The 14,695-nt window shown below is 47.0% G+C and overlaps 1 protein-coding gene across 2 annotated transcripts in view; it reads left to right on the forward strand.

Annotated features, from left to right (window-relative positions):
* The window catches only part of FGF12 (fibroblast growth factor 12), a 221,343-nt gene that overhangs the window by 67,541 nt on the left and 139,107 nt on the right, over window positions 1–14,695 (forward strand). Inside the window, exon 1 of one of the 2 annotated variants that reach the window (XM_042041830.1) lies at window positions 13,014–13,328. The exons of the other annotated variant lie outside the window; for it this stretch is intronic. Within the exon in view, the coding sequence (XP_041897764.1) occupies window positions 13,241–13,328 (88 nt within the window). The 5' untranslated portion in view covers window positions 13,014–13,240. Of the gene's footprint in view, window positions 1–13,013; window positions 13,329–14,695 lie in introns of those variants that run through there. 2 annotated transcript variants of the gene reach the window in all.

Genomic DNA, 14,695 nt, shown 5'->3' on the forward strand with positions numbered 1-14,695 from the left:
TTCTGCCAGTTCAGCAAGAAAGCACTTTGCAAGCTGCGGATGAGGGCATATCTGTGATCACTGGGACTTCCTGAAAGCTGTTTCTTCCCCAGGTGCCTCTATAAGAGGCCATCAACAGTGGAGGTGTGAAAAAGTAGAGAAAGAAGCAATGAATCACCTGCTACTCCAAAAGAAGAGGGGAAAGACACAAAGAAAGGGAGAAGAGCCCTCTGTGTCCTTAAAAATCAGTCTTTCTCATCAATTTTAGAAACAAAACTGGCAATGGTTAGGAAAGAACAATCCCATCTACAAAACTCACCAGTGGGGTTTGGCTTCTAGTACTGAGGGGAAAAATGCACTTTGGAAGCTACATTCTTCCTGTTTTCCAGGGCACTGCACCCTCTGGCTGCAAGTGCATCAGACAACTTTCCCAAAAGGGCACTTTGGGGATGTAGCCTTCATCTCTAGGAATGGAATGGGGAGTATGTCTCTGCTAATGAAAGCTGCAGCCAGAAATAAGAGTTCTGGGGGTTGAAAACTAGGTTAAAAGCAGCCAGCAACGGAAAGCAGCTGAAGATGGAGTGCGTTAAAGAGCTCTCGAGCATTAGAGGGTGGATGGTTTAGCTTCACTCCCAGCTCCTGGGTAATGCAGTCCTGGCAGATTGACAGGGCTTCTGGGGTGAGTTGTCACAGGATGCTTCAGCTTGGTTTTTTTTCCTTAGATTTTTATTTTTAGTTGAATTCTCCCACTTAACACACACTACAGTGACCCCTACTGCTGCCAGCAGTCAAGGACCCATCTCAGCACAACCACTAAACCATGGGAAAGTATTGCCTGTAGTCTTAAGAACAGATAGTGTTATTTATACCCTTAAGTATGCAGAAAGTCTGCTGCTAAATGCCACACCACCAAAGAGGAAAGCTTCTGTAAACCCTTGTGATGCTTAGATTGTGGGTACAGTGTTTGTGTAAAGAACAAGAACCAGACAAAGCCTATTAAGCCTAGAATAAACCTATTCTCCCTTTTCCAGGAAAGACTGGGGGTGGGCATGCTGACCAGTTGGACCTACCACATGGCGAAACTGCTGTACTGCACCACATGCAGAAACAGCATCCTTGTGCTCCTGCTTGGTCCCAGCCACCAGGACTCTCTCCTATTTTCAAGAGCAGTTATAGGGTAGAAAAATCCTGACAGCAATAAGGTTATGAAAGGGTGTTCATTGCTACTGCCCTTATGAAAGTGATGGCAGCAGCTCTGTGTTCTGTAACGTCTTGTGATGTGTTAGGAGAAGAGCCTCATGCTGGTCTACACCCAGCATGTCATGTCTCTGTTAACTACCCTGACGCTGGGCTGAACCATCACTTGCTTATTTGAGCTCTCTTTTCAGCATGATTTTTCTAGTAGGTAAGATCTTGACAGGGACATTAGAATCTTAACAGGACTTACAAAGAGATAGTGAGGAAATAGGAAACTTTTAATATGGAATAAAAAGAAGTCTAAAAAGTTGGAATATTAAATGTAGCTATCAGGGTCTCAGTGAAGTGCAGTGCAAACACAGCTGCTGCGTGGCAGGATGGCCAAGTGCCCACTTCCATCAATCCTAGTCGGTGTAAACACCCCCAAGAAAAATGGTAATTGGCCTCAGCAGGAATCCTCTATGAAAGCTTCCTTGGTAAGTGTGGCACTGTGGGAAAAATTATGGGGTACCAGAGACATGGTCTAACAGGTACTACAAGGTGAATACCTAACTGGAAAGCAAGCTGAGGAAGAGCAGAACAATATGTTAAAATGAGATTATCCAAGCACTGCTGCCTGTATCCCTGACAGACTAGTGCAGGCTTTCCCCTATGACTTGTTCCCCAGGAATTGCTCTGCTCCAGTTTTAGTTGCTCAGACTATCCCATAGGCTGGAGCAGATGCCAGCTCAGAGGTTGTACCTGATTGTTAATGTGGGCCTGTTACCAGATGCTTCCCCCAGTGGTGTACAAGTAAAGCTGTTTCTGCTCTATCTCATCAAAAGCACTGCATGTTTTACCTGGAGACTGGGGCTGCCAGTTTTTCTGTGCTCGTTGAGAACTGTCCCTACTTCTGTCTGGATAAATGGGCAAAAGACAGCTCAGGTGCCCTGCCTGAGCCTGGTGGGGGTGCTCTGCCAAGGGGCAGGGTGGTGAGCATGGAGGTGGCCGAGCACCAGGAGGGATCCCTGGGTCTCCCTGTGAGTGATGCCTGCTCCTCTGCATGGACAGCCTGACCCATGGCCATGCTGTGTTCAGTGCACACCCATGGGCTCTGGCAGCAAAGCTCTTCTCCCCTGCTGCCAGAGTTAGTGATGCCTTGGGTCTGGGGAAAGGCAGCTGAGTTACTGCAGCTGTGTGGAGAGCCAGGAGTCCCACTTATGCACTCTTTCAGAAGTTATCTTTGACCATCTGTCCTCTGAGAGCATCATCCTGAGAAGGATCCTTCTGCTTTCGCCTGCTTGCCTTCGTGTAGCTGGCTGTCGACATTAACCACCTTGGACATTGCGGCCTTGCCTGACAGCTCTCGCAGCACCCAGGGTGGCGACTGAGCGAGCTGGGTGACAAGGAGCGAGGCTTTTCTCTGCCCTGCCTCGCTCTCACCTGCTATCACTGCAGTTCTGGGAGCGTAGCATATGAAAATGGGGAGCATTCTTGGTATCAGACTCTTCTGCTTCCTGCAATACCGCACACTATGCAGTACAGCTCTGCAGAGCTGAGCCAGAGTGCTTTTGTGCACTGCTGAGTGCTGCTGGATTCCTTTATGGCTTCATTATGGCTTGACACTGAGCACTGGGGAATGAAAAATAGATGATGTGGCCATGACACTTGCTGTAACTCAGCAGGGAAAAAGAAAAGACACCCCCTTGGGAACCTGCCTTCCCATTCCTCACAGCTTCCAGTGTTGTGCTGCCTCACAGAATGCCTGGCGCTGACCTCAGGAGCTCTGAGGCTCTGCTGTCATGAAAAGTAAATAGCTAAATCTGTATTTTACAACAAGCTGCTCCTGTGAGACTTAAACAAGGACAAGTTAAGGCTGTGACAGAGGGAAGCAGCAGGAGGTCCCACACAGTGGGTCTGTTTTTCCTTGGAAAGCAACCATTGCTTCCCTCTCCCTTGTGCAAAAGCCCCAATCCCAACCCAAGGACCTTCTGGAGATAGGCAGTGATTGCTCTATAGCAGGAAAATGTTGAGCTGTCATTCCCTGGTTCTGAGTCATCCTGCTAAATCTGTGTACAGCAGTTGGCTGAGAAGGGGAGTGGGAGATGGAAAATCCCCTATGGGATCAGGATAACAGTGAAGAAATGAAAGTGGTGGAGAAAAAATACATCAAGCCTCTGAGGGTAGGGATTTGAATGTGGGACTGGCCTTCAAGATATCCAGGTAGAGCAAAGGCCTCACTGCTGGGATGTAACCTCTAAGGAGGGTTTATGTGAACCCCAATGCTGCATAGTTGAGGTTGCCTCTGTGTTGGGGGTTTAAGTAAATGCCAGCTGAAAGGAAATAATTTTGTCAGTGGTCTGAGGATGTGGATGCATGACACATGAGAACTGGCTCAGAACAGCTGTGCTTTAATTGGACATTTTTCCCCATTGTAACTACTGTTTCACTGCTGAGTTGCAGGATGCAGCTTTTTGGGAATGGAAAGTGATGGCTGTGGTTCTACTCGCTTGTGAGCCCCCTATACCTGGTAGGATGATTTGTGCAGGGACAGAAATGGTGTATGGGGCTAAGGTAGCACTGGGGACTTGGGACGATTCAAGCCTGCAGTTATGTTTTTTGATTCTGCAGAGGCTTTCTCATTTAAGGGAAATTCCTAAAATCTACTGCTGCCATCGGGTGACACTTGTTTAGATAACGTCTGTGACTGTCCCAGTGTGAACAGACAGAGGGCTAATGCAGGTCTGGCTGGAAGTCAAACATGTCCTGCAGCAGAGCCAGTGCAGTGGCTCTGCCAATAGCCTGGTACATAGTACACTGTGGTGACTTTTCTCAAGTAGCTGGAGAAGGCATCCTGGCCACGTGCCATTCACAAGCTAAGGTGAGAATTAGAAAAGGTGTGTTTTAGTGCCTCATAAATAGCTTAGCACATGCTGATGGAGCAGTAGCTCAGCTTTATCATTTCAGCTTTGCATCCCTAACATGCCCATTGGAAAAAAAAAAAAAAAATCAGTGCCTGAAATGTATGGGCTAAATTCAGGCCTCATGAAGCAATACCAGTTATAGCAGGTCAGAATCTGGCTCTAGGTCTCTAAAATTATTGGAAAATCCTCTCTCCTCTAACCCTTGCTTGGTCCATTCTGTGGCTGCAGTTACAGCTTTAGCTTGTGCTGAGCTGCATTTTGTGCTGTGCCAGGTCCATCACATGTGCTGTGCGTGTGGTCCAGGTTTTGAACTTTGCTTGTGGGAAGTAGATAATCATCGTGGGGCTTGACCTTCAAGGCCTCTGGTAATGCCTGATAAAGAAATGCCTGGCTGATTTATCTGCTCATACATAGAAGCATTTGCCTCCTGTATTTTACTCCCCTTTTGAAATTCCACCCATTGGTCATCTATCTTTTGTGATTTCCACTTTCTTGCTGTGCTCCACAGCAATATTCACATAATAGTGTTTCATCTTTGACTCAAATACTTCTTATTCCTCCCTAATTTGCCAGACTATGCATGTTTTGGAATGGGCTTTGCTAGAATTTTAATTCCATCTTAAGTGAAATATCTTCAGCTGCTGAGGAGAGTAGGATTTTTACTTTCTCATAGGGTAGCAGAGTTTTTCAGGGGCTGATAATCACTCTGAGCTGCCTGTGGGCTGGCACTGCTGTGTTCTCAGCAGAAGCACAGGAAGGCCATTACTGAGTATGTCACATGTCAGCAGTGATTCCTGTCCCTGAGAGCCAGCCATGTTACCTGTCACTGGTGTGGTTATTGCAAACTGGTGTTTTTAACACTTAGAAGATTTGGGGCCTTTCTTAAATCCCTGAGCCATTATATAAGAATGATAACTTGGCATATTTAGATTTTCTGGTTCTAATGGCTGCAGAGAAAAGCTAACAACAGAAACCGTAAAAGATGCTGGACCATGAGTCAAATGCAAAAAGGAACCCCAAATGTGGTACTTGGGTTTGGGTTTTCTCTTACAGCAGAGGGTGGAGGAAGTGGTTCTGCCTTGTAGCTGGCAGGGTCTGAGCCTGGTCATATAAACTGCCTTCACCATTTGTCCTGAAACTATGAACAGCAAAAACATCTTCCCTATCCTGTGAAGCTAGTGTGTGGTACGTGTATATCCGTGTGCAGGGGGCTGCATAGCAGAGGGGGTTGTGACCTCATGGGGAGCGAGTTAAGTTCCTCTCTGTCCACACCACTCTCAGCCAAACACTCCTGGCATTCCTCAGTTGTCTGCCTTTGAGAATCTTATGGAAATGTTTTATTTTTATAAAGTCAAAGCCTTTCCTTGCAACTTTATTTTCATAATATTGTCAAAATACTTCAGCAAAGTTGAGATACTTTAGAAAAACGTCATTTTAAGGAAAATAACATGTTAATATTTTATTTTATTTTTTACTTCTATTTTTTATTTTTACTATTACCTTGGAGTATCTGCCCCAAAGTAATAGCGTGCTCTGAGAAAGAGACAATTTTTTTTTTTTTTTTAGCTCTCTTGCATTCTGGTGAGGACTACACTATACGAGTCTCAGAAAAGGAAATTTTCCAAACAGAAAGTCTTCTTAACTTAAATTCACCTGGAAAAAATGCACCTAGTAGGAAGTCCTGTCTTAACAAGCCCGGATTTCAAGGGTGGCTCTTATAAAGGTCTTGTAAATCCTATCTTCAAATCTCTGAAAACATTATTTTTCCTTTACCTACATAGACCCTTTATAACTGTGCTGTAATGTTATTATTTAATACCTAGCTTTTGTCATTTTCTTCCTTTCAGAGCTAGGAGGGACAAGTCTGTGTGTAGGTCTGACAAAGAACCTTAGCTGTGCTATCCTGCAGGCACTGGGAGTTGCATGTTCCAGAATAGTGGTCTTTCCAGAGAAATCTGTTTCAAACATGTCTCCATGCACTCTTCAGCCATGGTGGCCACTTAAAGAGTGAGGGTCTGAACCATGGTGTCCTGGTAGTGGCTTTTCTGTCATTGGAGCAGCTATGAATTGGAGCAGAAAGCATTTCTTGTACCATCATTCCCAAGGCAGGCAGTTAGGCAAGAACTTGCTTGTCTTGATGAGGCTGTGCCACATGTGTTGTATTAGCATGCCAGAATAAATACGCTTCAGGTCTAGACAACAATAAAAGGCTCTAAGTGTCACTAAAGTAGGCAGATGGGGAGGCTTGTGCTTCCACAGATGCTGCTCCCAACCTCAGATGCCCTCTGGAACATTAGGGAGTGAGTTTGCTGGAGGGGAAGGGGAGATGGCTTCTTGCATGGTTGGTCTATTGTATTTCTACCCTCAGAAAATCCTCTTTATTAAGACTGACAACTTTTCCCTGTGAGGTGGATGGATTGGTCGTACTCCTAGATGAGGAAAGTGGCCTGACAGTTGTTCCTGTTTCATGCAGGGAACTGGGGGGAAAGCCAAGAGCACGTCCTGAATTTGGAAGCTGCACCTATCCCAGCTCTGGCTTTGCCTTGGTGGCTGCCTGCTGAAAGCAGAGGAGCCAAGGGGCTGTTGGTGGGTAGAGACCAGGAGCTCTGCTGGACAGCAGGCTGGCTTGTTGCCCACCTCAAAGGCTTGGCTTAACTGTGATCTGCTGCCCTCAAAACTTGGGTCATGCCTCAGGCAAAGCCATCATTACCTACCGTGGATTAATAACCTCAATTACTGGAGCCCTGTGGGTCAGATCTTCCTGTGCTGGCTGCATTACCGCCCTTTAATCTGCTTTCCTCTCTCTCATAACCTCTGAGCCCGGAGAGATCGGCAGGCAGGGGAGATCTTTTGCCTTCCAGCATGTTTCCCTTGGAAGGGCTGCAGATGTGAAACAGCAACCACAGCTGGCAGGGGACTTGAACCCACCAAGGAGGTGCACCTAGAAGGTGCTTCTGCAACTCTCAGGTTCAAAGGACAAATGTGGCAATATCTGAAAGTTTGCCATGAACTACATCTGCAAAATATCACAGCACTCATCCTGTGAGGGGCTGGCAGTCAGGTTTGGTCATCTGGGTAAGGGCCTGCATGGCTCTTGGGGCAGGAACATCCCCCCAGATTCCTTAATGTTCACTGAGCAACTGGGTAAAGGTGAGGCAGAAGTCTGGATTTCTAAAATGCTTCCCTCACTGGGTGTTTCCTTCAAGGAAAAAAGGGCACGTCTCATCAGTGGGGAAATTGCCAGTGAAGAGAGACTGAACTGTGCAATACTGGACATGCTCCTAAATGATCTTGAAAAGTGAGGGGATGAAGAGGAGACAAAATCGTTAGAGAAACAGAAGTGGACAGGAAAGAGCTGCAGAAGGATTTCTTGATACAGAGTCTCTGCTGAACTAACAACAGTATAAACTGGGGAGGAGTGCAGGGTAATGCACCCACTGATGAAACCCAAATATATGGGGGGTGTGTGTATATATAAATATTATATATATATATGTGCACACACTTAAAATTTATGGGCACTCATGGTAAGGGGTGCTACCTGGGGTCTATTTCCTCACTGGAAAAAGACCGCAGAGAAAGTCTGAATCTCTCTGGAAGTGCTAGCTCAGCAGATGCAAGCAGAAATTATTGGAAAAGGTATAGAAAGCAAATAGGAACTATCATCCTGCCATGCTAGAAACCCCTGGAGCACTTGCACCTTGAGTACTGTGTGCAGCTGCAGTTATCCTGTCTCAGAAAAGATGTGATAGAACTAGAAAGGCGCAGGAAACAGTGACAAGGTCAGTGGAGCGTGAAGAGTAGCTGCTGCCCAGGGAATGATGGAACAGATTAGGCATTTTCAGGTGCATGCAGAAATGAAACAATTGAGGAAGGAAATACAACAGAGGTGTATAAAACCATGACTGTTATGGAGAACATAAAATTACCATTTCACAATATAATCTTATAATGCTCACCTTATAAGTTGAGGTGAGCATTAAATGGAATTATCAAGAAGGAGAGTTTTAATCTAATAAAAGCTTTTTCCTGCCATTGTAGAACTCCTTGCCAAAAGATAGTGAGGAGGCCAATGGTATTACTGGTTTCCAAAAATGAGTATAAAATTTTTTGGGGGAGAAAGCTATCATGGGTTCTTAAAAACCTTGTGAGACATCCTGTAGATGAGGGCATCTGCTGGGCAGTGTAAGTGGGTGGAAGGAACAGGGTCTGTCTGCTCCTTTTCTAGAGTGTCTGTTCTGAGCTGCTCATACTACTGCCAAAATGTTTGGAGATGCCCTAGAAGTTCAGGTTCAGAGGAAGTGTCACTGTACTGAAAAATACTCAGAACAACCACTTTTTCCTAATTCAAACTGGAGGCATTTGATACACAAAGCCTTCTTTACATGTAATATTATATTTCTTCTTAATGTCAGGAAGTTCAGCTCCTGAGTGCTCATTACTATAAGCTTTTTATGTGTCTGAGGATAAACCTATTAAATGATCAAGGTTATGGGACATCTTTTCTTTTGCTCCAGAACCTGCTTTGGTGAGTTCAGAGGGGCTGAGACTTTACCAAGTCAATCTCTTCAGCAGGAGCTGGAGTTGGTGGTTTCTGTTCACTCTTGTTCAGAAATGCTACTAAGAAATTAGTCTTTCTTGTCTGATGTACAAAATCAAACTCTGTCTTTTCTTCTGTGTCACCTTTTATTTGCTCTCAGAAGGTATGTGGTATACTTTATCCATGGAAGAGCTTTCAGCAGAATCTTTGCCTTATAATGAGTGCAATTTTTTACTGATCAGGAGGAGGCTAATCCTCTCATTAAACCACCAGAATGAGGACTGACAGATGATTCCCTACCTGTCCACAAATTTATTGTGTGACCTTCAGCAAACCCCTCAACTTTGTGCTGCAGTTCCCACTGCCTCTTGTGTGATTGTGCTGTGCTTTGGTGGGGCTGGGTGCAGTAGAAGCTGTATGTGGCTGGTATGTCCCTGAAGCAGACCCCACCATCCCTCCTTGCCAGCAGTGCTCTGCTTCATAAAGAAGGGGGGGGGGGGGGGGAAGAGGGTAATCAGAAATATCCAGAGAGCACAGTGGTGATAGTGGTTTGCACTGGAAAGGGCTGTAGTTTGTGGCCCATTTGTAAATTTTGCTCAAATGGCTCTTGGGAAGAAAGGTGTTGTGGAGTAGTTCTCTGCCACCACTGAGGAGTATCTCTGATATATAATCACTGATCACATATGGACCCATGGAGTGAGCATCGAGAAATGAGCACCGAGTGCAAGGAGCTTTGTAAATTTACAGAGAGGGGGACAAGGTCCAAGATCTGCATCAGCACCAGCTTGGACAAAGCTCTTGAGGTTAATGGGCCCTTTCTCATCATATCCGCCTGTGTTTGGCCAGAAAATACAACAAGGGCAGAGACTTGCAAAAAACCCAACCAACCAACCAGAAACAACGCACCTGCATGAGCTGTTTGTCTGTGCACCAGTCACAGTGTTCAAAGAGCTACCAGTCACATTGGGTGAAAACAGAACAGCATGGACCCAGTACCTTGAAAGATTATTACTGCCTTTGTATGAAAACTAGGAAATTACCTTTCCTGGGTAGTCTCTTCTTTGAGCTTTGTAGATTTTCTTTCCTTTTTGGCTTTTGTAACTGGTGAACTCATACACATTATGCTATTTTAATACCTAGCAAAGAGCCTTGTCGGCTAAATCACCTTATTTTTCTCTGATCAGAGCGCAGTACATTCCTCTTTTTAGTAGAAGGTATTAATTTAAATTCTATAATCCTAAACATATTCTCGTTTCTGTTCAGTGCTTCAGAAGGCCAATGGCATTTTAATTTAATAAGGGAGAAACACACGTGACACTGTGTTCCATGTAAATGTCTTCTGACCTCAGTGATGCTTTCACAGCTTTCTTTGTGTTCCAGCAAATGCAATCCCTGCTTTTATTCAAGTACACTATAATTTCTAATACCTCTGTTCTACCAGTGGCTAAAAATTTAAATATCTGTAGCATTTTCACAGTAATGCTTGAGATGTTAGTTGCATCATTATTTAGTAGTGCAAGCTCATCAATGGAGCTACGGTGAGATGTATGCACCACTATGTCTGTTGAAGTATTGTTTGGGTACGTGCTGTCCTTCTGCACTGAAATAAATTTTATTTTGGTTTACCTTGTTTTCAGATTAAAATGAGTTAACACATCTAGCAATGTCTTGATTTATGTCAGCTCTATTTATCTTTTCAAATTCTTTAAGCTTTGTTTACTGGGCTAAGATTTACCTAATTGGGTACACAGTATTACTGAGTATTTTGTGGCATGTAAACACTTGAGTCGTATGCGTCACAGTTCTTCCTTTGCCATTTTTATGCTTCCATTTTGCTGTTTAAACCTACTTAAACATACTCAGTTTGAAAGAACATGTGCTTGTTGCAGTCCTTACGGCCCTTCTTGGGAAATGTCAGGTTAACATTGATTCTTTTCACTGTTTTGAGTCTGCCCTCCTTTCCTCTAGTGTGAGTCAGGAACTGACCCCTTGGAGTGTGCCCCACAAAGGCTGGATTATCAGCCTTGCTACAAGGTGATGGAAGCTTCCTAAAGAAATGGGGATTATTTTGTTGATGGTTTTATGGGTTATTCTGAGTAGATTTTCCAAGAACAACAGCATTAGTTTAATGAACAGAGGTCCCAAAATTCAGCTACCTGATGCATTTTCATTTTTTTATTCTTACGAACATTTGTATTGTGTCCAACACACTTGCCCTTGCCATGTTCATGTGACAAATCTGCCCGTTCCTATGCTATCTTGATATGTATAACATTTAAGTGCAACTCTTCCCTTGTACCTAGTGCTGCACTTCAGTCCTGGCATCTCTAAAGGAGAGCCCCCTCATTTACAGCTCCATGTTGGCTGCTAAGCAAGGAGGGCACCTTGACTTTGGATCTCACTGTACTGTCCTTGATCTGCCAGATCCAGAATTGTTATCGTCTCAAACATGCTGCTGATGCATTTGCAGAAAGAGGACTGGTATTTTTTGTGCTATTACCAAAGTACCCAAGAACCACCAGTTCTGTGTTAGAGCTTCACTGTGCAAACTACTTCTGGCCTTGTTCCAGCAGGGCTACAGGCTTGCTCTCTGAGGATCAGATGTAGCAGAGGACTGAAGGACAACTCTGGGTGAAGGGGAGAGGTAACAGCTGTAGTCTCAGTTTGGTACCTGCCCTGACATGGCACCGTAGTCTTTCATGCTGGCTGAACGACTGGCTGTGGAGCAGGGATTGCTGAGGAGTGCGATGGAGCAATGATCCTGGGTAACTGGGGACATGGAGAAGGGCAGTTTCATTTAGCTTTTTGCTGTGACTTGGTGCATGTGCAAGGTCCTGTCTAAAACAGTTTATAAATTAAGACAGAGAGAGTGATGATTTTTCAGCCTAACTCACAGCAGACAACAAAAACTGAGTTTAGTATGAATCCCAGGGATTAGTTAGTAATACTTTCCATCCTTCTAACAGTCCTGAACTGTATGCTACTGGCTTTGCTTCTAGTTAAATGCTATTTTTCAGCATATGAACTAGAGTGACTGGAAAAGAAGAGCTACCATCTTATGAAACATTTGTCATTTTAACTGGTTTTTTTCCCTTTTCTATTCAGGAGTAAAATTGAAACTGTGGAGTATTTATTGAGGGCATGAAAGACTCCAGGTGCTCTCAAAAGTATTAGTTTTGCCACAAATACTTGATAGCTTCTCACGCCTAAACAGCATTTCTTTTGTTATGCCTGGTTTCTGTGCCTTAGTAGTATGATCTAGATGTTAACCTCTAAGTCTGTATCCCCACTCTTGAATCCGTTTGAAGTGCTGGCCAGAAGCCTGTTGCATCCTAGAGTGCACTCTTTGGAAAAATGTCCATCTCATGAGCTGGCCAGAGACACCTGGCCGCTTCTGCCAGGTATTAGGAGAAACAAAAGCAGAGAAAGCTTTGAAAGGTGGTGTGTGAGTAGGGAACCCTGGTTGAGCACAAGGTAATTCAGTTAGAAAATCACCCTTGTACTGGGTTCCTCTTTGTCCCAGAGGGAGCTGCTTTTTAGTGCAGTATTAGAGCTTACTCAGGCGAAAGAGTTATTTTGAACGGCTTTTGTATATGATAGTACTGTTTTATCGAAGGAGTTTTTCTGTGCTTCTGTGCTTTCCAGCCTTGTGTTGTGGGTTTTGTGTAATTTCATGAATTGGAGACAGTTCTAAGGAGAGCATCTTTCCCTAACCATCGTTGCATGTGAAATACGTGCCCTACCTTTCTCTGTGCAGCACCAACACTGAGACTTGAGTCTGCAGCGCTGTAAGAGTGACAGTTTAAAAATGGGTAAAAAAAGAAGGTACCTTGAGTTTCAATGGAGCGCCCTTTGCAGGAAGCTGGTGGGTTTGTAGGTGGAAATACGCACGCTTCCTCGTTTACAGCGTGTCCATAAAGGAGCACGCCTAGCTAGGCACCCGCTCCCACCGGTGATTTAAGACCAGAGGTGTGTCTTCTTCCCGGCCACGTTGTCGGTCCCGTGGTTCCAGCCCCCGGGAGCCCCGCGCTCGGTGCCCCCGCACGTGGTGCCTTCGGTCGCTGGGGACACCCGCGGGCACCGACCCTGCCCGTCCCCGCACGGGGCCCCGGCGCTGCTGGGGCGGGCAGCGGGGCTGTCTCCTCCCTCCCTTCCTCGCTCCCCGCCAGGACTCGCAGAACTTGAGCGCGGCGGGGCCGTGCGGGGCGGCGGGACCGGGCCCTCGGTGGCGGGGAGGGAAGCGGCAGAGCCCCCGCCCGGCCTCGCCCCAGCAGAGCGGAGCGGCCGAGCCCCGGCGGCGGGGGGGTCCCGGCGGCGCTGCCCGCCCCGGCGGGGGCTGTGCCGGCAGGGGGCAGGGCTGGGAGCCGGCCGCGCGTGTTTCTAGGGCTTGACGTCCTTCCAGCCAGCCCGCCCCGCTTCCCGGCACGGCCGGCCCTCCGCCGGCGGACAAGTCCCGAGAAGTGGCGGCGGGGTCCCCCTCCCTCCCCCGGGCGCGGCGGGGCCACGGCGATGGGCCGGGAAGTTTGGCGTCGAGGGGGCCCGGCGCCCCGCCGCTGAGAGCCGGCCGCTCCGGGGCTGGTCCCTTTTCCGAGGAGCGGGAGGGCGCCACAAAGTGAAATCCATGAGGATTCTCGGGCTTCTCCTGGAGAAAGGCTCGCATATGCTGCAGTGTCTCTGTGGAAGGCGCCTGAGATCCAGCCACAGCCCAGGTGGGGAGCGCGCGTCCTTGTCCCCGCCGCCCTCGCCTCCCCGCCCGGGCGCCGCTCGGCCCGGGCTGGCCCCGTTTCCTCGCCGTCCGCCCCTGCTCCTCCGCCTCGCCGGCGCCGCGCACAGGTGGCCGGGATGGGCCGGGCGCTGTCCGCGGTGCTGACCCCGCCGGGCGTCCCCGGGACCGAGTCCCCGTTAACTCGGCATCCCCCACACGCGGGTCCCCTCCGCCCCTAGCATCCCCACCCGCTGGATTCCCAACCTGGCCCCCCTCTACCCGAGGCCTGCCCCCCATCCTGTGCTTAATCCCACCTGGAGTCCCCACCTACACAGAACCCCACGTGTGTCCTTTGTCCTCACAGAGATTCCTACCTCACACACGACCCTCATTGTTGTTCCCTATTCCACCTGCAGCCCACTCAGGTCCTTTTTCTTCCTGTGTAACCTCTGTATCTCCCATCTCACCTGGAATCCCCCACTGTGGCCTCGGTTACCGCCTGGCCAATATGGGGATAACCTTCCCCAGAGTGCCAGTGGCCCCACATATCTCTGGGGTTGGCCCCACTGTACTTTGTTTTTGGTAGAAGTAATGTCACAGTGTTTTTCTGGTGGAAGGTGTTTAATGTGTTTTTGAGTGGGGATGTACTTAGAAGCAAAAGGAAATCCTTGCCGGCTCCTGATGGGGGGGCCAGGAGACTCCCAACTCCCCTCTCAGCTTCTAGCCTGTTGGGGAGAGAGCATTTCACTAGGATAGGAAGGAAGAGCAGTGGGATGATTTTCTGAACAATATTCCTGATCCTAAACACTTTCCCTGAGCACTTTTTGAAGAGGCAAATAAGTGCATGAGTGTCTTGGTTTGGTGTGGTACTAGCCCTGAGTTTTAGGATGGTCTTGTTGAAGCTTTTTAAGAGGCGTTTCTGAAGTTTCTTCTGTGCTGTATGCGTTTCTTCCATGAATCTGACTTTTCTTCTCTATGATACTGGGTAAATGCCTATAGAAAAAAATCCTGTGTTATTATTATTAGTAGTAGAAGCTACTAATTGGATGCTTATGAGGACGTCTTTCAGAGTATTCTTTCCTAATACTTGTGTTGGGTTTTTTTGTGAGATCTTGGTCCTAGAAGCAGAAAATGTCCATGCCTCCAGTGCAAATGCTTGGTGTTGTTTCTTGAAAAGAAAGGCTGTTCTTGGGGGAACACTATTGCTGAGGTAGCCTGGATTCCCTTATGGCCCTGCTAAGGAACAGCTGTTAATGGTTATAGGCACCCATTTATGCCTCAGTAGCCTCTTCCCTCCCATGACGCTTTTGTGTGCAAGTTGCTGTCTGTGACAAGCTCATGGTAACAGGAGAATCTTTGGGAGAGAATGCT

The sequence above is a fragment of the Corvus kubaryi genome, unplaced genomic scaffold, assembly GCF_017639235.1.
Source record: "Corvus kubaryi isolate FWS band 111438036 unplaced genomic scaffold, C.kubaryi_AGA036_p1.0 37397, whole genome shotgun sequence".
Lineage (NCBI taxonomy): Eukaryota > Metazoa > Chordata > Aves > Passeriformes > Corvidae > Corvus > Corvus kubaryi.